The sequence below is a fragment of the Tribolium castaneum genome, chromosome 2 (genome assembly GCF_031307605.1).
Source record: "Tribolium castaneum strain GA2 chromosome 2, icTriCast1.1, whole genome shotgun sequence".
In the NCBI taxonomy this organism is placed as follows: domain Eukaryota; kingdom Metazoa; phylum Arthropoda; class Insecta; order Coleoptera; family Tenebrionidae; genus Tribolium; species Tribolium castaneum.
The window spans coordinates 19,700,983-19,724,240 of record NC_087395.1 but is presented as its reverse complement, the minus strand read 5'-3'; the positions used below and the strand labels follow the sequence as shown (position 1 = coordinate 19,724,240).

At 31.1% G+C, this 23,258-nt stretch overlaps 2 protein-coding genes and 1 long non-coding RNA gene across 4 annotated transcripts in view; 1 reads left to right on the top strand and 2 right to left on the bottom strand.

The window, feature by feature from the left end:
- LOC135265316 (uncharacterized) lies at positions 1-5,140 on the top strand. Its single transcript, XR_010332927.1, has 5 exons — positions 1-15; positions 72-807; positions 863-1,021; positions 1,078-1,557; positions 1,610-5,140. It is a non-coding gene; the product is annotated as an uncharacterized LOC135265316 (long non-coding RNA).
- A 3,842-nt stretch (positions 5,141-8,982) lies between these two features.
- LOC107398691 (cytochrome P450 4C1) lies at positions 8,983-10,775 on the bottom strand. The gene is given in 5 exon segments (XM_015983769.2): positions 8,983-9,201; positions 9,204-10,043; positions 10,092-10,368; positions 10,414-10,523; positions 10,571-10,775. Coding segments are annotated over 5 exon segments (1,491 nt in total). The 5' UTR covers positions 10,740-10,775; the 3' UTR covers positions 8,983-9,106.
- A 3,065-nt stretch (positions 10,776-13,840) lies between these two features.
- The window catches only part of ETHR, a 31,478-nt gene continuing 22,060 nt past the window's right edge, over positions 13,841-23,258 (bottom strand). Inside the window, exons 3-4 of one of the 2 annotated variants that reach the window (NM_001083324.1) lie at positions 22,066-22,246; positions 13,841-14,675 (exon numbers count right to left, since the gene is read on the bottom strand). In NM_001083324.1, coding sequence (NP_001076793.1) covers positions 13,928-14,675; positions 22,066-22,246 — 929 coding nt within the window. In that variant the 3' untranslated portion in view covers positions 13,841-13,927. Of the gene's footprint in view, positions 14,676-17,902; positions 18,671-22,065; positions 22,247-23,258 lie in introns of those variants that run through there. The other variant, NM_001083323.1, reaches the window with a different exon arrangement.

Below are 23,258 nucleotides of genomic sequence, written 5' to 3'. Positions count from 1 at the left end.
CTCATCACTCATCTTGTTTGTTACTCTTATACAAAATGTGTTGTACGTGCAAAAACCGTTAGATGTTGTAGATATGTACATCGTCTTCACTAGTGAAAGTCCTAACAACACAAGATGGTCTCCTCTCTGGAAAAGTTTATTTTTCAACGATGTTGATTACCAATGGAAGAAGATGAATCTGGGTTATTTGAGCAATACTGCAATAGAAATATTTAAATATGAAAATGTTTCTATAGCAAACTCTGTAATATATTTTAAATTAAGACTAGTTTTTACCAATAGTAATTATATTGATACTGACTGGAAGAGACTTATACTTAATGATCATGATGTAGTTTCAATAAAAAATTGTTTTAATCATGTTCCTACCTTTTTAGCAATGTTTGGAATTGTTTGTACATGTTGGATCGTTTTTATGATGTTCATAGCGTTAGGTTTGGCTTAAAAACTGCAATTAAAAATTTATTTAGGTGTATGACTTTGTTAGTTTAAGTATGTAGTTTGTTTTATGTCTAATAAAAAATAATATTCATTCTGATTATTTTTGTTATCATATTTCCTGTCTAACGTTTTTTTCCTTAAAAACGTTAAATTTTTATCAGTTATATTTTGAATTTTTTGAATTTTTACGTAAGGAACCACAATATCCGGTTGCAAAGTTTATGGAATATAAAATCATATCGCATCAATGATTAATTCATTTCTACTTCGACTGTCCGTGTATGAAAGTAATCATGTTCAAGTGCTCTCAATGCGATAACAAGTTTACTCGCAAAGATGCTTTAACACGTCATGTAAAAAAACATAGTAAGTAAATACATTTTACGTTATAGAAATTGTTTTAATTAAGAGCATTTTTAAGGTGATAAATTATCTAAACTCACTTGCACCGGATGTAAAACGTCATTTACGAGATTTGATAACTATAGGCGTCATATTACAAATTCATCATTGTGTTCAATGGATTCGGATGATATGACTCCTAAAAAAGCCCGCCTGACAACTAGAACACCTTTACAAGGTATTTTTGTAAATATTCTTTATATTATTATTATTATAACTTGTTTTTGTTTTTAGAAGTTACTACTAACGCTCCATCATGTTCATTTCATCAATTTTGTGAAATATGCAATAGTCACTACAGAGGATCCAGATTAAACCATTTACGTTCTTTAAAACATAAAAGTGTCATCTCCGCCAAAATTAATGATGATGATGATTTCGTTGAAGAATATCAAGTTGCCTTCAAATCAAGAATTACCTCATACCGATTGAAAAATTCACAACTAGATGACTTGGAAGTGTGCAATTTTTTTGAAAGAAATCAAGATAAACTTATCACTTTAATAACTAGAAAACTGAGAGAATTTAACCAACTTAAAATTAATTTCGAACTTTTTGCTAAATATATTTTACCTTCTAAAGACATTATCGAAATCAAATCATTCAACACTAAAAATATCATCATTTCAATATCGACAAATATTAAGGTAGAACTGGAAGAAATATGTGGCGTCATAAAAAACAAAATGAGTGAATTCTTGGAAAAAGATAGTGGTAAGTAATATCAATTTTATTTATAAACATATTATTGTATTAAATTTTTTAGGTTGGATTTTAATGGAAATTTTGTTTTTGGAACTTAATATCAACAAATTCAATCCACTACGTGCATCAACATATATACCATTACCGAAGGACATAGCGAAGCGGAGAGCGGTTATCAATATTCATAATGATGATAATGAATGTTTCAAATGGTCTGTTTTGGCACACCTTCATTCAACTGAAGTAAATGTTAATCGACATCGAGTTGATGCTTATCGTGAGTTTGAAGAGGAATTAGATTTTACAGATATTTCATTTCCGGTTAAATTAACTGATATTTTTAAATTTGAAGCACTTAATAATATTAGTGTAAATGTCTATGGAACAGAGCAGCGTTTTGATCATGAAAAAGGTAAATGGGTATCAGATATTATAGGTCCCTTTTATTTAACTTCTAAGAAACGAGACATTCATGTAAATTTATTACTTATCGTAGACGATGAAAGAATGATCAAACATTACTGTCTGATAAGCAACATTTCTCGATTAATAAGTTCACAACTTTCCAAACATAATCATGCTAAATTTATATGTAACGGTTGTCTATTATTTTTTTCGAGTGAACAAAAATTAGTTAAACATCGTAAGTATGCTTGTAATGAAGTTGTCACTACATTACCAACTTCTGATCTGATTATAAATAAATTTGGTAAAGAAGTGCCTGGTAATGAATTAACATTTCAAAATTTTGATAAATCTCTTAAAGTTCCTTTTGTATTTTATTTCGATTTTGAATCTATTTTAAAACCTTTACGCAATGATAATTCAGCCGATAATATCCGTACAATTGTTACACATTTACATGAACCATATAGTTTCGGATATTACATAAAATGTGCATATAATGATAATTTATCAATTTATCGGACTTATCGAGGAAAAGATGCTCCTAAAATTTTTGTGAAATGGTTGCAAGATGATGTAAATAGACTTTATCACGATCACCTCAAACATATCGTACCACTTGAAATGACTCCGTTAGATGAATTGGTTTTTCAAATATCTACCCATTGTCATTTATGTAAAGAACCTTTCAAAACAGATTACGGAAGTCTAAATTGTGATAGAGTTCGTAATCATTGTCACTTAACAGGTGAATTTTTAGGACCTGCACATTCTATTTGTAATTTAAATTATAAGATTCCAAAATATATCCCTGTTTTTTGTCATAATTTAACTAATTATGATAGTCATTTATTTATTAAAGCTTTAGCAACAGAAAAGACCATCATTAATTGCATTGCTCAAACTAAAGAAAAGTATATTACATTTTCAAAAAAAATTTTAGTTGATAAGGTCATGAACACGACTACAAATACAGTTGACAATATTTTTATAACGCTTAGATTCGTAGATTCGTTCCGTTTCCTTTCTTTTTCATTAGATAAATTATCTCAGACTTTAACTTCTAATGAATGTCTAACCATTCGGAAACACTTTCCGGACGATAACCAATTTAATTTGATAAGACAAAAAGGTGTTTTTCCATATTCATATTTGGATTGTTTTAATAAGTTAGATGATACCAGTTTACCATTGATTCAACAATTTTATGATAATCTTAATAAAACTGATATCAGTGAACATGATTATGAGCGAGCACAGGAAGTCTGGAATCTATTTGATTGCAAAACGTTAGGTGATTATTCCGACATTTATTTAAAGTCTGATGTTTTGTTACTAACAGACATTTTTGAAAATTTCAGAAAGGTTTGTCTCAAAATTTATGAACTAGATCCAGCTCATTACTTAACAGCACCTTCATTAGGCTGGGATGCTATGTTAAAAATGACTGGAATTAAATTCGAATTGTTAACTGATATAGACATGGTACATTTCTTTCGAAAATCTATTAGAGGAGGACTTTGTCAATGTTCAAAACGTAAAGCAGTAGCAAATAATAAGTTTTTATCAAATCATGATCCTTCTAAACCAACTTCTTTTATAATGTACCTTGATGCAACCAACTTGTATGGAGCAGCAATGTCTGAATATTTACCTTATAGCGGTTTTCGATGGGAAGATCCTAATGAATTCAATGATAACCTAATTCTCAATTTGACAGATAACGCTGATGTAGGTTATATATTCGAAGTTGATTTAGAATATCCTTCTGAATTACATAATCTTCACAACGATTTACCATTTTGTCCTGAAAAATTTATTCCTCCCTCTAGTAAAACTGAGAAACTTTGCGCAACCTTGAACAATAAAGTACACTATGTTTTACATTATCGAAATTTAAGACAAGCTATACAAGGTGGTTTAAAATTAATTAATATTCACCGTGTTTTAAGTTTTAATCAATCACCATGGTTGAAAACATATATTGATTTAAATACAGAAATGCGTAACAAATCAAAAAACGCGTTAGAAAAAGATGTATTTAAATTAATGAATAATTCAGTTTTTGGTAAAACCATGGAATCAATTGATAAAAGAGTAAACGTGAAATTGGTAACATCATGGAATAATATAGGTAGAAAACCAGGTGCTGAAAGTTTAATTGCACGACCAAATTTTAAAAATTCATCTATCTTTACACCAAATTTTGTAGCTATTCAATTAGAGAACGAAAAAGTTTTCTACAATAAACCTCTGTATGTAGGTTTTACTATTCTAGATATCAGTAAAACTATTATGTATGATTTTTATTATAATTTCATAAAACTTAAATACGGTAACAATGCAACGCTTTTGTATACCGATACTGATAGTTTAGTAATTGAAATTTTTTGTGAAAATATTTATGATGATATTAAATCTAATATAGAGCGTTTTGATACTTCAAATTATAAAGCAGAAAATATTCATGGAATACCTGTATCGTCTTCTGTCATCGGGAAGATGAAAGATGAATATAAAGGACGTGTAATATCAGAATTTTTAGGAACAGGTGCTAAAGCATATTGTGTGGATGTTGAAGGTGAATTATCTAAAAAAGCTAAGGGTATTAAACACAATGTAATTACAAGTGAATTACATAAAATTGACTACCAAAACGCAGTTACTGTTCCAAACACTGAAATTATTAAAGAAATGAATATCTTTCGTTCGAAGCTTCATAACATTTACACAGAATTAAAGAAAAAAATTGCTTTATCTTTCAAAGATGATAAACGTTACATCTTAAACAATTCTGAAGGTAGAACATTATCTTGGGGTCATAAAAATATTCTTCCTCAAACTCAGGAATAATATTTAATTTGTATTGTAGTTATTGTATTATAATGTTTATGTATTATAATATGTATGTATGTATGTACTTATATTTAGATGTAATAAACAATTAAAGTAATTTATTGTTTTTATTATTATCCATTAACCAAATAGCTTATGTGAATTTGTTTCAGGTTTCCAAAATAGACAGCACTATCCACTCTACCTACCTGAGGTTCGACTCCCCATGGAAGGAACAACAACAACAACAACTTTTTTTGCATTATATTTTAAACAAATAACAAAATAAACTTGGTGCGCAACAGACAAGTTAGGCAAACAACATTACAAAAATAAAAAACTACATATACTAGGTTTTTTTTCCTTATCGATAAAATAATGACTTTCCTTTATTAGTTATTAGTGACAAGCGCGATGATTTTCTGATATTTTGCTTAACTCAATACAGCATGTATTGTATATATACTTCATGTATTCAAAATTGCACATTTCAAAAATCATATATTCAAAATTTCACAACCCCAAAAACCAAAAATTTCACAACCCCAAAAAGCTACTACTACTACTACTACTTGTTTTCTTGGTTGCATATTCGCAAACGGGCGGGGGGTGTGTTTAAAAAAAAAAAATGGAGGCCAGCGCCATCTTTGATTGACGGCTGCGCTGACGGCAGCGCCATCTAGCGAAAAGTTTGCAGACCGTGGCGCCATCTAACGTGAGAATTTAGGCGGAATTTGTGACGACATCGGCGCTACCAACATTACACCCAATATTAATTTTTAAATAAATTAAAATTTTGGCGCCATTTTTTTTAACAAACAAACATGGCCGACTAATTTCAAATATTAATTTTGAAATAATTTAAATTTGGCGCCAATTTACCATTAAACAAAAATGACCGCCGCCGACTTTCAAACTTCCAAGATGGCGACGATTATTATTATTATTATTATTATTATACTACATAAATATATTTGCATCATCACAAATGGCGTCAGTCGGCCGCAGGCCGGCTGACCAGCTGGTCGCAGGCCAGCGAGCTGCGATTACGCGCTTGCGTCTGCGGCTGACTGACACAATTTTCACACATGCGCAGTAGAGGGAGGTGGAGGTGGTTTTTGAACCGGCTATCTCTATCTACTGTTATCAATGGAGTTATTTCAACAAACGGTTTTTCAACTTCTTTTTTCAAAAGTTCGACCAACTCTTCCGTACTTTCGTTAAAAGTCAAAATAAAGTCTTGTAAAATACTGAAGTGGAAAGCTGGAGTTAGAATTTTCCGTCTCACTTGCCAGTGAGTGCCATAACTGGTCAGTAAACCACTGCCTAACCACCTATGGATTAAATCATAAGCGATGCTCTTTTTCGAGTGTTTCATGTCGGGTAAAATGAGCTGAAATTTTTGCTCAAAATTGACTCACATTTTGGGGGGACTTACCGCCAAATCTTCAGGACTCATTATGTTGGCGACACTTACAAAAAATAACCAAAGCTTGTAAATTGGATAATACTCAAGACCCCACTTTCGCAACACATTAAAAATTTCAGCTAGAATATTCCAAATTGGTGGTCCAATCTTTCAAAATTATGGTATTTACCTGGAGAGGAATGCAGAGGACGCATATTCCCGTAAAATAAATTGAATTTCCGAGGGCCTGGCATTTTTTGGACGAAGAATATGACTAATGCCATTTCAATTAACTGCTTAAAGAGGTAACAAATGGCGGTGGCTGCTGCTAAACCAATTATTATATTTTCTAATACCATGTTGTCTCTGTTAAACGTTAATTAGAACTAATTGCACATGTAACTCAGATGCATAAATATACTGAATCAGTTCATTACTTTAATTGTTTCTACGTAGAAACCTTATCATATTTATGTATTAAAATTGATCAGAGTGTATTTTGTTGTAAATATTATGTCATTGAATTAATAATTTTGTTTATTTTCGTTTGAATTAAGTACTGCCGCAGACCATTATTATCTTTTGTGTGAGACCGAGAAAAATATGTAAACATAATAGTTATCTATTTTCACTTGTCTATAATTGGTTGTTTTTAATGTTTCGGGTATCACAGATATACCCGAAACATTACTACATTCATTTTGCCATAGGGCATAATAAGCAATAAGCGGGCGTTTATTATTATTATTATTATTATTATTATTATTATTATTATTATTATTATTATTATTATAATAATTATTATTAGTTATTAATAATACGAGTGCTGCGAAAACACAAGCTTAATAAAGTTCGAGGGCTGTTATTATGCAACGAGCGTATGCGAGTTGCATACGTAGACACCCGAGAACATTAAGCGTTTTTGCATAAATGTTATTAATTTTTTTTTGTTGGAACATTAAAATTTAAAACACGTTGCTATGGGAAGCGTGTTTTAAAATAGTGTTTATAATCTAGGATTAAGATATTAAAAAGAAAGCTTAAAGTGTTACCAACAAAAAAAGTGATTTTAAAGTAAAAAATAAAACGTTATGTGAACTTCTGGCATAACTTGATGGTTATAAACTTACAAATTTCGAGCCGACGGCCCTCGGGTTCGTTAACGGTTGCCCTCGAATAAAAATATCGTCATTAAGCCCTTGATAGTTATTTATTGTATAAGTGTCTTAAAATGTTTTTTATCCGCGCAAATCTTAATAATAAAGGTTTAATAAAGCGGATGAAACACATGCAAGACCCGTATGCATACAATGTTTTACCCACAGCTAGAAAATATAGATTAAATCCGAGATTCTAAATCAATAATATTTTCAAATAACTTTCAAAATAGAAATACTGTATTCTTAGAGCTTCGTTTACAGTAAATCTGTTCTCGGCGTCAAATAAAGAAGAAACCAACCATATTTTCTCATTTACAATTAATAAAGAATGTGTGAAATGCAGTTTAATTTCGTTACGGGTTACACCATGTATTCATAAGACCTATTAGCTGTTTCAAAACTATAAAAACGACAACGTTACATTTTCTCTCAAAAGTGGCTGTTATAAATTATTCATGCTCTTCAAAAAAAAAAAAATGATAGCTGATGTAATTTCTACTTTCAATGAAAAATCTAAGTATTAAAAACTATTTTACAATTTTATTAAACTTAGTTAAAACAATGATTCAGTAAAATGCGACGTTGGCGTTTTTGTAGTTTTGAAACAGTTAATATACAGAGTGTTCCATTTTCATTGTTACAAATTTAAACAGGTGATAGAACATTCAAAATATTTCCTATAAACATGTATTGAAAAATACTTTGTAAGAGAGCTACACCCCCTAAAAGGGGTGCTACTTTTAGTGAGTTTTTCTCAATATTTTAGAAACTATTCTAGATAAAATTACAAAATTTGCTACAGTAAGTAATCTTTAAACGCCTAATCGAATCTGAGAATCAAATGTAGAAATTTTTAATCAGGGGCGTCCCGAGCTGGGGGGGTGTAGGATAAAAACTACCCAAACTATTTTGGCTTTAGTTTTTTGACACTTTCAGCAACAAAATCATAAATTCCTTGGTTTTTTACACAAAAATGGTCTTTTGTGATGTTTCGATACAGCTCATTGTTTATGATTAAAATTAATTTAAACGTTTAACAGACCATAAACAGAATCAAAATCAGGAATGAACAGAGACTTTCGCGGTCAGAACCTGTCCTGAAGATGCTCCTTACAAGAACTGGCAAAACGTCGACATTTTCTGAAAAATTGATGCGATCTAACCCCAAAAAACCCAGATTTCAATTTGGGTCTGGTCATCCTTCCTGATTTTCATACTGTTTATGGTCTGTAACATAAATTTTAAATCGATTTTACTCAAAAACGGAGAGTAACTATTTTACAGGACACATTTTTCCACTCGTGTTCTTTTAAGTCTTTCAAAATCGGTCACTGCTTTATTTAATTCAGAAAAATATTCTGAAATCTGAAAAAAAATCTGATAAAAATCTAGTACTTTTTGAAAAAAAATTACCATGGGAAAAAATTGTTAAATTGTGAATTGTTAAAGGGTTAACAATGTTTCTCAACCTTAAAATTTGCACTATTTAATGATTACCTCTGACAATTACTGTGTACCAAATTTTATAAAAATTGTATAAGTAGTTTCAAAGATCAAAAATATAATCTGTATTTTTGGGGGTTACATTTGGAGGCTAATAATTCCATAATAAAACGTTTTTAGAAATAACTAAAAAATATGGATCACTTTATTTTTAATGCTTAATCTATGGTTGAATTATGTGCACAAACAAATTCGAAACACTTTTAATTTGGTAGTTGGATAATAATAATTTTTTCGCAAACGACGATTACATTTCTCTTAATACAAATTTGACTTTGATATTTTCCTTAGTCCTCAAAACTAAATCTTCGACCACAACAATACTCTTAGGGGTATCCACAGAAGTTTAAAGTTTGATAAAATACCACAGAGGACTGCCTTCAATTCCAACATCGCAAATCTTTGACCTATACAATTCCTAGGACCTGCACTGAAAGGAATGTAAGCGTAAGGATGCCTTTTGTCACAATTTTCTGGTAGAAAGCGATCCGGGTCAAATTTTTCTGGTTCGGGATAAATGACGGGATTGTAATGAAGATCGTAGATGTGCAGTTGCAAAATTGTTCCTTTCTTTAATTTATAACCGGTGGTAGTGATCATATCTTCACCCAGCTCTCGAGAAATGTAATGGACACTTGGGTAAAGTCTTAGGACTTCCTTAATGACTCGTTCCATGTATTTTAGCTCTTGTAAATCATTGTAAACTGGTTTCTTCTTTATGTCTCCTAAAACATCCTTCATTTCTTGAACGATTTCTTCTTGAACTTCTGGATGATTTGCGAGCATCATCAGAGTAAAATTGATAGCTGCTGAAACAGTATCGTGGCCTTCAAACACAAAAGTGTCTACTTCTTCACGAATTCCTTCGTCGTCGATGATTCCTTCTTCTTTTTGAGCTGTCAGAAGTAGATCTAGCATTGCTAAACGTTTCTTTTTTTGAGTATTGACAGTTCCTTGATGAAACTCGTTCCTTCTTCTGGCGATAATGTCATTGGTAAAGTTGTGCAAAAGTTTTAATAACTTCCTTTCTTCATAAAATTTGGGGCTGAAGACGTAAAAAATGTCGTAAGCTAAATAAGGTCGGAAAATTCGATGCAACACAATAGAAACAAGTTTGTGGAAAGCTTCTTTGTATTCTTTTGCTTGTTTGGTGCTAAAGTCAAATTTAACACCCATTGCAGTTTCTGAAAATTGATTTAGTTTCTTTTTAATAAAATTGATAGTTTGGATACCTCCGATAACTTTTAAAGTAAACTGAGTTATCAATGGAGTTATTTCAACAAACGGTTTTTCAACTTCTTTTTTCAACAGTTCGACCAACTCTTCCGTACTTTCGTTAAAAGTCAAAATAAAGTCTTGTAAAATACTGAAATGGAAAGCTGGAGTTAGAATTTTGCGTCTCACTTGCCAGTGAGTGCCAAAACTTGTCAATAAACCGTTTCCTAACCATCTGCGGATTAAATCATAAGCTTTGCTCTTTTTCGAGTGTTTCATGTCGGGTAAAATGAGCTAAAAATTTTGCTCAAAACTGAGCTATTTTTTCGGGGAACTTACCGCCAAATCTTCCGGACTCAGTATGTTGGCGACACTTACAAAAAATAACCACAGTTTGTAAATTGGGTAATACTCTAGGCCCCATTTTCGCAAGACGTTAAAAATTTGGGCTAGAATATTCGGAATTGGTACAATCTTTGAGTATTATGATACAAACCTGGAGTGCTATGCAAGGGACGCATATTTCCGAAAAATAAATTGAACTTCGGGGGACCTGGCATTTTTTTAACGTAGAATATCACTAATGTCATGTCAATTAATTGTTTCAAGAAGTAACAAATTGCGGTAATTGCCGCCAAAGCAATTAAAATTATTTCTAATGCCATGTTGTTTGGATGAAATTTAAATTGCAACTAACTATACACTTATCTCAAAGGCCTTAATATATTGAATCAGTTCATTATTTTAATTGTATTTACTTAAAAATCTTATCTTAATTATGTAGAATTGATCAAGGGTGCATGTTTAATTGTGTGGCTAAATATAGTGACATTGAATTTATCATCTTGGTTTATTTTTATTTTGATTAGGCACTCACAGAGTGACCATATCTATTGGCCGAGAAAAATATGCAAGCATAAATTCGGATTCAAAACAATTTGAATCCGAATAATTATAAGGAAAGAAGTCAGAAAGACATTCAAACATGATTAATGTGCCATATAAGAAATTATAAATTACTGATTATATCGCCGGCTTTTAAGAAAGCTTAATTTTTTACTTTTCTTTGTGTATTTTTGGTATTCATTTTTACAACCGTATCTATTTACAACAATTTTAAGCTAATCTGCCTTTGTCTTGTGATAAGTGTTCAGGATCACTAACCACCTTCTGTTAAATACTGACTCTTGTTATTTCGGTACTCTTAATCCATAAAGTGTAGACCCTACCTACACGGCTAATGTGTAAATTTGGCTAGTTTATAAATTAGCTAGTTAGTTTGTCAACTAGCCAAAGGTTTTGGCTAATATATTTGAAATTTAAAATAAAAAAAATTTAATTTTTTTTAATGATTAAGTCCAAGTTGTCAAGAGGTTGATAAGTAAATTGGTTTGTAAACAAGATAAAACATCCATTGTTTCAGTTAGTTTATAACCCGACGTAGAAATCTAAAAAAAGATCTCATAACATCAATTTATTTACTAATAAGTTAGTCAGCGAGTTAATTAGTTTGGCAACTAACTAAAGAATTGGATATTTTGTATTACGAGAAAGTATGATTTTAATATTAGCAAAGAATGTTTTAAAATTTATAAACTATCCAGCTGTTTTATCATTCAAATAAATTAGCCAAAATTCTTGGCTAGTTTGTAAACTAGCCGTTATTTTAGTTGAAACTGCGTTTTCTATTAAACTAGCCAAGAGTTTGGCTAGTTAACAAATTAACTAAGTTTACACATTAGGCGTACAAAATAGCACATAAGCTCCCTGGTACGTTATAAGAAACATTTCAGGAAACCTTTACAAAATGTAATAAAATATCTATAAAACTGGCATCATGGCCAGTACTTGTGTGTTTTCACTTTTCACCGTACCTCTATTTTAATTGTTTTGGAATAGTTACAAATGTATAGAATTTTTTTACTATGTTGCCTTTTGGATTTAAAAATCACAACTTTGAGTATTTAATGTTGATAATTTCATTATAAATAATTTTCAGTTTCGTTGATGTTTAAGAGTACAGGGATTTCGTCTCTTTCATGCTTCTAATATCGTTTAAAAGTATTTTAAGAAATTAAGAAAAAAAATATCCCCTTTACTTCTTAGTACTGTAAGAATAACAACCAAAAGAGATTTTGAGTGGTTTCCAACCGGTGGTCCGTAAGACATCAGAATGTGGCCCGCATTTCATTATCATAAGTTTACTTAAAATTTGGAAAAAAGTAACATACTGAAAATTGTTGCTATGCTTACAAACTAATTATTAAACACTGGCCGGCTCGTTTGCACAAAAGAAAGGAGGAAAACAGTGAAAATTGCAAAGAAGAATTTTGCAAAATATTATTGTATTTTATGAGTTTTATTACGTGTTAAAATTAATACACGTATTTACCCTGCATAACATTGTATAAACCATCAATAAACGAATTATTGACATTTGAATGTATTTTTTGTTAGGGGGTCCACGACACATCATAGTTTTGTTTGGGTGGTCCAATGGATCTTAAAAGTTGGGAACCACTGGTCTACAGTTTGTTGGAACCGGTGCTATAACGTAAGGAAGAGCTTTTGCGTCAGTTTGTGTACCAACACCCCCTGCATAAATTCAAACTAACTTATCTCAATTTAATTTATCGTACTATTTAACTATGGAAAACCTTACCTTCACAATCTTTATTTTTCTATTAAAACATGTACGCAAAATAATGGAATATCTAAAATATATTATTATATATTATATTATTTATATTTTATTATATTATTTTGCTTGAAGTTTTAATTTTCATGTTTTTAATGATAACCTTTCAGAATTTACCGAAATTATTAACTCATTTTGAAGTGCTAAATTCGCCTCATTCTGATAGTTCACCTGATTTTAGTTTACTATTTTTGTTCTTAACTGTTATGCTTTCTAATAAATACAGCGTATTAGGGAATGATTTAGCAAAAATCTAAAGATAGATAGAGAATAGCAAGATAAATCGATTAAGCAAAATTTATGTCAATCAAAAAATTGTTCTGAAATTAAAGTCCCAAATTTTGAGAACCGCTGAACTAGAATCATAAAAATTAGCGTGAATCTTAATATTATTGGCAAAACAGCAAGGTAAATTATAAATTAACAACTTGGTCCACTAAGTTATTCTTCTATTACAATTTTTTTGCCAGGAACGCGATTTGAACCTCCCACACAAATTAACATGTTAGCCACAATTTTGAAAACTCATCAAAACACCCAAGTGCCGCCATCTTTATTTTGTTTAATAAAAACTAACTGCTAATAAACTTCCATAAGCCACACATTAGTGGCTCTCAACAAGTCGGTTAATAATAAATACATTTCTGGAGAAAGTAGATACTTTTTGGAAACATGATATAAGGCTTTTTAACTCGTCTGATCATGACAAATTCACATACAAAATATTGATAATCCATTCCCTAACACTCTGTATAGATTTATTGAAAGGGAACTGGGACTGGTATCACAGTAAATCAAGATAATAATTTGAAACACATTTATTTTTTATTAATAAATACAGAAAGGCCGTGTAATAAAAACGAATGTAGTATCTCCGTAATGGTTTCTCGGCCATTACACGCTTAGATTTTGATTAAAAATCCAAAAGCTCCCTCGCTCCCACCTCGGTAATTCCCACACAGTATACAGCAAGGCCCGTTCAAACACACCTACTCTAAATAAATAAATAATCCGATATAATAATTGATGACAAGACAAAAAGAACACATATTGTCGTTGGTGGGTACCTACTCAGAATTGACAAGTCCCCAAAAATCAGTCCTTTTCTCGAATAAAAAGTACCAAAATATATGATCTGTTGTAGTCTTTTGTGCTCTAGACGAAAATCTCCCCGTTTGAGAACCTCTGCCCCAGGGGGACTCTCACGTAAACCTCTTTCCGGCTCTCCGAACTGTCGCAATCGGACACTTCTTTGATTTCCCTGAGACTGCCGCATTTTTTCTCCGAATTCCTCTTACTAAGAAACGAGTCGGAAGTTTGTTGAGAGGAAGTGTGAGTCGACGAACTCGTGCTTTTTCGAGTTATTTCGCGCTTGTCTTTTCTTCTCTTCTTGACGATTTTCATGCCGCATAGTTTAAAAAAGCCGCTCCGAAATTTCGAACTGATTATATTGTACAAAATCGGGTTTACGGCCGAGTTTATGTGAAACATAATCCGGGAGAAATAGAGAATATTGTAGTAGTTTTCGAACCCGATTTCGAAGTTGGACCCAGCTGGGGCTACGATGATCCAAAAGGTCAGCGCTCGAAAAGGGAGCAAACAGATAAAGAAGGCCAAAACGACCGTCCCCAGCATCAAAATGACTTGTTTTCGGTACTTGATGGCGCTTTGGGACGGCATGACGGTCTTGGTGCCCGTCATGGCCACAGGGTGGTGCATTAGAGTCTTGGCAATTAGTATATAGACGATAATTAGGATGGCGAGAGGGAAAATGAAGAAAATGAGGATCGAGCCGAGGAAAAAGACGCAAGGGAGGGTGTCTTCGACTAGACTGAAGCAAACGAAGACAATCGAGCCATCGACGTACTCCTCAGGTCCGTACTGGGTAATTGCCAAGATCGGGCTGCAAATTTAAAAAAACTTAGCACCAATAAAACTATCAACAAACTAGACTTATTCACGTCATTGTTCAAATTCCCCGACTTCAAAAGAACCGAAAATAGTTTCACGGTGAATAAGTCTGGACAAGTCGCTTCGCAGGTGTCAGTTTTTTTAAAATTAATTGAAGCGACTTGTCAGAGTTCCGGATCAGTCGTGTTAAAATGAATTGTAATTAATCATACTTACTTAAAATAATAATGTGTTCGAGCTTGATGTGGGTTTGGAAGGTTCTTTATCAGGGGTTAGTGTACAGCAACAAAAAAATTACTTAGTGACAAAATGAATCGTTTCGTTGGTTTGGCGCCAGAAAGGACTCATTTTTGGCACTAGTACCAAGAATAATAAATATATGTTTATTAAACACGTACTCTTTGGTTTGATATATGTACTAATAATAAGGATAAATGCACTTGTCAGATAAAAATCAAAGACAGCGGGATAAGTGACTACAACGGACTGCAAACAGTGGCGTAACAATCATGTCATTGTGGGGCTAACAAACTAAATTTTTTGAGTCGTAGTCAAACGTAGAACTGGAAAAAATGTTATTTACCTGTCTCAATCCAGCCCACATTGCGATTTTCATGATATTAAATAATAAATCTGAAATTTTGAGAGTGAATTTTTTTTATGTAGTTTTAGTTTTTTTCACAATGAAGGTTAATTCCAAACCGAAAAACGATTTTCGCAGTTCAGTTCTGCAAACAAATTTATGATTTTTAACTACCTGTAAACATTAATAATGTACTCGTAAAAAAGTAAAAAGAACATTTTTCTGTAAATTGTTATGGTTTACATTTTTACCATTATAGTTATTAATAATACGAGTGTGAAAACACAAGCTTAGAGCTCGAGGGCTGTCGTTATGCAAGGAGCATATGCGAGTTGCATACCTAGATACCCGAGAACTTTAAGCATTTTCGCGTAAGTGTTATTTTTTGTTGGAATATTTTAATTTAAAACGTGTTGCTTCGGGAAGCGTGTTGTATTTTTTTTATAATGAAAACATTAATTTAAAATACGTTGCTATGGGAAGAGTGTTTTAAAATAGTGTTTATGATATTATAATCTAGGATTCAGATATTAAAAAGAAGGTTTAAAATGTAACAACAAAAAAAACTATTTTCCTACGAGTATAGATATATTAAATATTTTGAATAATCTTGAAAAAACACTTTACTTAGTTTTGTAACCCTTTCTCGAAGGTTGAAAAAAATTTCTTTGATTTAACGTTTTTAAATATTTCACAGTGGCTAAATTTTATAAAAAAATAAGCATATCTTTAAAAATTTTGGTTTGAGGGCTTATTTCAGTGGACTATGGGCTATCTGGCTTGTTTTAACAGAACCAATTCAAAAATTGTCATTTTCAGTCAAATCAAAGCGATCTTAGCCATTTCCAGACTATTTGGCTGATACTTAAATTTTCGTTTTCCGCCAAAATAAAGCGATTTAGTGAGGAATTGTGAAAAATCATTGAATTTAAAAAAAAAGTAGAAACAGCGACATTTTCTGCGAAAATAAGGCGATCTAAAGTATTTCTAGATTCGTTTATAGACGAGGCATTATCGAAAATCAATAACCGATGCAATTTGCTTACTAAAAAATTAAAAAACCATTGAAAATTCCCGTTAAGAAAATCAATTAATTAAGCAGTCTAAAAGTCATCAGTTATAAATCAAAATCTTCGTTTCTTACAAAAATTAAGCAGTTTGGTAATTTCTTAGTTGATTGGTTTCTTTTTAACCTAAGAATAGAAAATTATTATTTGCTGGATTGGTAAAAATTGTAAAAAAATGTCAAATTTGGTTTGTAATTTTTTTATAATAGCTGCTTCTCTTTAACGTACTTTTTATGATACATGTTATTATACCGGTGTGAATCTCGTTTACTTTGTATTTATATTTTCTGTTTCAATTTTACGTTTTTTTTTTGTAATTTCTTTCTTTATTTTTCGTAGTAAAAGTAATCAACAGTTTGAAATAAAATGCCAGTCTAATCAAAACGTAATAGGGACTCGGTTTAAGACTGGCAATTAATTACTTAATCTTAGAGTTCATAATATTCAGGGTGATTTTTAAAAACAGCATGTGCTGTAGATTTTTTTATTTATTAACCGATTTACAAAAATTAAAAAAATAATTAAATGTCTTTTAATGTAATATAAGCTAATGCTTTTAAAATTTTTCTAAATGTCACAATATATTTTAGGCTGTATTTAACTTTCTTATTTTATTTAAATTTGGACCCATATTTTTCTTTTCATTATTATTTATAAAGATAGTTTTTTTGAAAAAGTTAAAGTTACGTTTTGGGAACGGCCAAAACAAAAAAAAACGAATATTTTTTTTTGTAGAAATATATCAGCTGTTTGAAAACTATGTAAAGTAAACGCCAACGTCGCATTTGCTTTCAAAATTAATTGTTATAAATTGTTTATGCACTTCAAAAAATTAACAGCTAATGTAATTTATAGTTTCAATTTTACATTTTTTTACATGTGACGTTGGTGTTTACATAGAAACAGCTTATGTGTACTACTATGTAAATATACATAGTCCTTTCACTAAAAATTAGTTTAGAAAAATTATTATAATTGAATATTCTCGTAATCTTCTAATATTTTTACAAGGAAACTCGTTCTTTAAAATGAATTATTTTAATTACTTAACAAATATGTCGCATGAATATATGAAAAAATTGTCAAATTTTTTTTTTATTGGATACTTTTTAACATAATAACGGCATTGTTTCATTTGATACCAATGAACTAAATTTTTTTATTAACTCTTATTATTTTTTTAATTTAAAATTTTTTTAACGACAATTTTAGTAATAGTAAAATATATTGCGTACCAAAAAACTAATATGTACGAATTTATGAAAAGGAAAATATAAATTCCAATTTAAAATAAGAAAGATGAATATAGGTTACACTACGTTAAAAGCCATTTGATTTATTATAATTTTTTTTAAATCTGGCCATAAAAAAATTCTACAGCGCATGTCAGTTTTTTTTAAATCATACCCTGTAATATTAATGTATACTTTTTTAAAATAAACATTTTCTCGTACTCGTACTTATACTCGTTTCAAGTCTAAATGTTCTGGTTTCCGCAACGATCAATATTTCAAAAAATTCTGCCCCCGTTCAAGTCAGAATGGTTACGCCACTGCGTGGCCCTGTCTATAAATAAACGTATATTTTTCTACAAAAACATAAATAAAAATAGACCATTGTCCGGTCTAAAAATAGTGGAATTATTTTTCCGGTCCGTCAATTTCGTTACTTCGGTTCGATTCCGGCGAATCGTTGAAATTTTTGATAAGAATTGAGTTATTTCTCGGCCTGAAACACACATTATACTCGTCACGATTATTCCTGAACGTACTACTCCGACACGAGTTGGCCGTCGTGCTAAAAGTGCCATTTCTGGCCCTTTTAAAGTAAAACTTTCGATTCGACTCCGAACAAATAATAAACCCGGTCCGGAATTTCGAACTCATCAGATTGTACAGAATCGGATTGATCGCCGAATTTAGATACACCATAATCCTGCAGAAATACAATATGTTGTAGTATTTCTCGATTTCTAAGTGATAGACTTGCTCTTCCGGAACTAGGATGATCCAGAGGATAAACACCCGGAACGGGATCAAACACAGAAAGAAGCTCAACACTACGGTTCCCAACATCAGAACCACCTGTTTTCTGGCCCGCAACGAGATATTATCGATGTGTTTGTTGAGGACTAGCGTTGCTGCGTTCGACATGAGATTTTTGGCGATTATACAGTACAGGATGAGAAGGATTATGAGAGGGATTATGAAGAAGAGGAAGATTATGGTGAGGAAGTAGAGGGCGGACCAAAACGTATTGGCCAACGTGTGACAAGCTGGTACCTTGGAACCGTCGAAGTAATCAAGTTGCTTGTATTCGGCTATGACAAGCATTGGGCTGCAAATTTAAAACACTATCACTATTTTTCAAAGGCTGTGACCACCAAAACCAGAGTCAAACCTCTAAGCCAGCTGTATACAGCCAAAGGGGCGGGAAGCTGAACTAAACTCAAAATATATTTACCCTGAGTTTTTCGATTTCCCAACAATTTATAAATTATCATTTTGTTTCAAAAGCTAAAAGTGGCAAATCTGAATGTTCGAACAGCTTTTATGAACTCCGAAAATATTCCTTCTATGGGAACTTATTTCTGAAAAACATATCTTTTTATAATCTCTTACATTTTTGTAACTGTACCTTGTATTTATATAAAAACAGTACATAAATTATTATCGTTTATTTTATTAACTTCATCTTTAACAATCTTTAATAAAAGAAACAGAATAAGGAAGCAGGGAAAACAAAACAGAAAAAACAGGTTAAAGTAAAATATACACATAATAAAATAGACCGGAAATAAACTAAAAATAATAATCATAATATAGTTGGAACACAAAAAAAAATCAGAATAATTTAGCAATCATCAAAAAAATCAAATCAAAATCAAAACTAATACACAATACTATGTGGGTAAAACTAAAATAGGAAAAGTGAAATAGAACAATATGAAACAAAAACAGATTTTAACTATAAAATCTGTTCCAAATTGCTGCATACCTTTGTATTGCAAACCACACAACAGGGAATTACTCTGAATGTTCATTTAGTTTACGTAATGAACTATTTATAAAGAGCTATTAAAACTTAAACTTAAATAAAATCGCATCCAAGAAAACAAAAATGAAAAATAGTATTACTTACTACAGTAATATAAAAATTAAACAAATATTCATGTTGTTGACCAATTTGCTTGGCATCGAATTGATTGGTGGAGGATAAATTTTTGGCAATCATAAAAAATTTTACTTATGCAACTGTTCTAATTGATCTACGTACATTCTGATTGTTTTCTATGATTTTTTATATTTGTTAAACTAATTCTTGAGTCAAATGCCTCTGAAGATGCCATAATTTTGCCAAGCCGGTAAAGGAATAATTCTAATAAACAAATAATAGAAAAACAAAATAAAAAAGAAAGAAGCAAAGAGGTTCATAAAATATAGAACAGAAAAACAAATAAAAACAAGAAGAAATGGTCAACGAATCAAAGTTATGACAAATAAATAATAACAGGAACAACAAAATTGGAAGGTAAAAGAAAAATGTGTAAAATGAACTTAAAGAGACTAAAAATGGAAACCAGTCTAAAATGTGTTTTAGACCGAAGAAGGTCTAAAATCTTGAAGGTCAAAAACAGAGAAAAAATAAAAGTTTTAAATAACATTTGTACATTTGGTAATTATTTGGGTTTTTTGCATTTTCGAACAGAGACTAGAATACAAATTCTGAATTACATACTATGAAAAACTTTACCAAAAAATGTGAAAAAATATAGAAGAAAAAAAGTGAAAAACAATACAATAATAATAAAATTATATACAGAAAATTTGCAGAATGTGATCATAGATCAGTTCACATTTTAAGGTCATAGCTTATGCACTCGATGCCACTTCAAATGAGTTCATTTAAAGAAATAAAAATGAATTTAAACGGTCTTCCTTTAAGTTGGTTGTATGTAATGATAACTTGGCAACGTAATAGGAATGGGAGACCGTACAGGGCGAGTGTGTTAAAAGTATATATTATCAATATATTAGCTGTTTCAAAACTATAAAAACGCCAACGTTGCATTTTCTTTCAAAATTAGCTGTTATAAATTATTCATGCATTTCAAAAAGTTTATAGCTTATGTGATTTATACTTGCAATAAGATCTATCATTAATAACTATTTTACAATTTTATGAATCTTATTTAAAAAAATAATTTAGTAAAATGCGACGCTGAAACAGCTAAAACATTTCAAAGACTAATAATCACACATAGTTCATCATTCAGGGAAATTCAAAAGTATATGACCCTCTCTTGGGTAGTGATAAGGGGCATCACACTGAGTTAAAAAAAATATCACAAAAAATTCTTTGAGACTTTTTCACGAAATATACATAGATCTCCAATGTTAGATTTTTAGATAAAGCTTTTGGCACTTCAGATCATATTTTTTGAATTAATTATTTAACGAAAACGACAAATTTTACAACATTAAACAGATATCTGTTCAAAAAAACTTATAGTAACATTTAATTAACTTGCAAAATAGTCAACAAATAAAATTTTTGCATGTTTACTGCGATTATTTTCACAATTTCTCTACAATTCATTATAATTAACACTAATTAATTTTTTAAATGACTCTCATCTAGTCGTCTGAATTTCTCATGTAAAATCAGAAAATGCCGCTTCATAGAACTAATGATAGGCATTTATTATATTAAGTCTCCAATTCGGGAATAAGCTTCGATAATAAAAGTGTTTTCTTGCACAGTGTAACAATTTAGTTGCATTTTAACGGAATTTTTAAAAGAAACTAATTGAGTTTTACAACTGACAGATTTGACATTTATGACAGGATTCAATTGAGAAGAGCGGCACAATTTTTTTGCTAAAAATGTAATTTAAGACTCGTTTACTGAATGACACTATAGAAATCATAAAATTTCGGTTAATTAATATTTTAAGACGTTTTTTATTTTACTAATATTCATAGATTTAATTAATATTTACTCTAAGTAATTGTAGAAAAACAGAGCTCAACAAATAAAACATAAAAATTTGGAAAAGATAACATATTGAAACGTGTACCAACCTATATAGGTACAAAAATAAAAGTACTGAACACAAAAGAAAGGAGGAAAACAGTGAAAATAATAAATAAGAATTTTGCAATTTTGCAAAATTTTAAATAGAAAAGTTGATGAGTTTTATTACGTGGTAAAGTTAACACACTTATTTCTGATACAGCCGGTATACACTTCTGTGCGGCTATTAGTTTTTGAGTTTTATACTTTTAGCAGATTCACCTTGGAATTACCTTATACAATAAAATATCAGCTAGGAAAGAGTATGGAAGTATAACGAAATTAAGACGCTTAACAGTGTCAATAAAAAACACTAAAAAAATCATTTATCCTGAAACTGGCCGAAATTAATGATTTCTCCACATTTCTCTAAATTTTTAGTCCAGCTTCCCCTATAATCATGCATTTGGGCGAACTAAACCCTCATTTCTCCTTGTATACAGCTAAAATGTACCAGTCATCTAAGGGTTTTTACAGAGGTGCAAGACATCACAGGGGTTAAACCACAATCACAAGGCCACACGAGGTTAGGGTGTGTCGAGGGTGCATTTTTGTGTAAAAATGTGTGTGTTTTGAAATTCCCGCCACCAAGCAATGGATGTCTCATGATCCCTTCAGGCCCACACAAAACTCCGGTAGGATGTTCCGGGTCTTACCTAGTGAATAAGGCAGCGATGAACCAGGCTAACAAGCAGATAAGGGATGCTCTCGTTTTGGTGCATATGTATCCGGCCTTGAGGGGCTTGCAGATGGCGTAATAACGTTCGAAACTTATGGCCAGGATAGTGAGGACCGACGCGTGGGCCACGGTGAGTTCAACAAAGGGCACGGCTTTGCCTAAAAATAATCAATTAGTGCAAACGATTTGTAATTAAACAAGACACAAAGTGGGCGTAATTAAACGTGAGTCGTTACTACGAGCTTTCTAAGATCGTTACAAAAGCTCCCGACTTTTAGTTCCGATTCAAAATAACCGGAAGAATTGCTTTCAATTGGGTGGTTGAGTTGCCATGGCGAGTATCTCTCTTGCTCGGCCAGTTATGAGTTTTTAACTGATTTCATTTCATTTTTTCTTTAATTGAAACTCGGTCGATGGAGGTTATTTGGGAGTGAAACAGCTCGCCTTATCCCAACTTTGCCACTTAATTATCTTCCGGTATATATTCAGACATAAACTCCGGGCACCAACCCGGAATGGATACTTGGAAATTACAGATGTTTGAAGGAAAAAATTAATTGCCGAAAGTGGAAGTGATTGTAAAATTAGGGAATGTTTACGATGCGGACTCGAGAACCCACAGGATTGTAGGTTTATTGTCAATCAAATTAAGTTAAAGTACTCGGTGTCAAGGTCCTGAGCAATATAATTTCCCAGACGTTTTAGTAATACCAACAAAGAAAATTTCAGAAAAATAAAAATATAAGCTCTAAACTTTCAACAAATATTCGGTCAAGGGAAATATTGTATAAAGACGTATTTTTTTAAGGAGCAAAAATTAAAAAAAGGATTAAAGTTAAAAATTAAGGTAGAACATAAGAAATACACTAAAAATAATAATAAAAGTAAAATAACATTCAAAACTCTTAGGAAAATGAAGAAATCTAGTGACAATAAATCAGAACAGAAAACAAAATGAAAACAATGAAAAAAGGAATGAGGCGAAACTAAAACCTTAACCGTAGATTCTTCATATTTGCAACAAAGACCATTTTTTAAATTTTTTAGAATTGTTAGAAATTCTCAAATCCACTCATGACCCATCTAAACTCGTCCTTAATGATCAAATTATCTTTAAATGTCTTCACTTGTTTAATTTACATTATTATTTTTGACTAGAATGTTTAACTC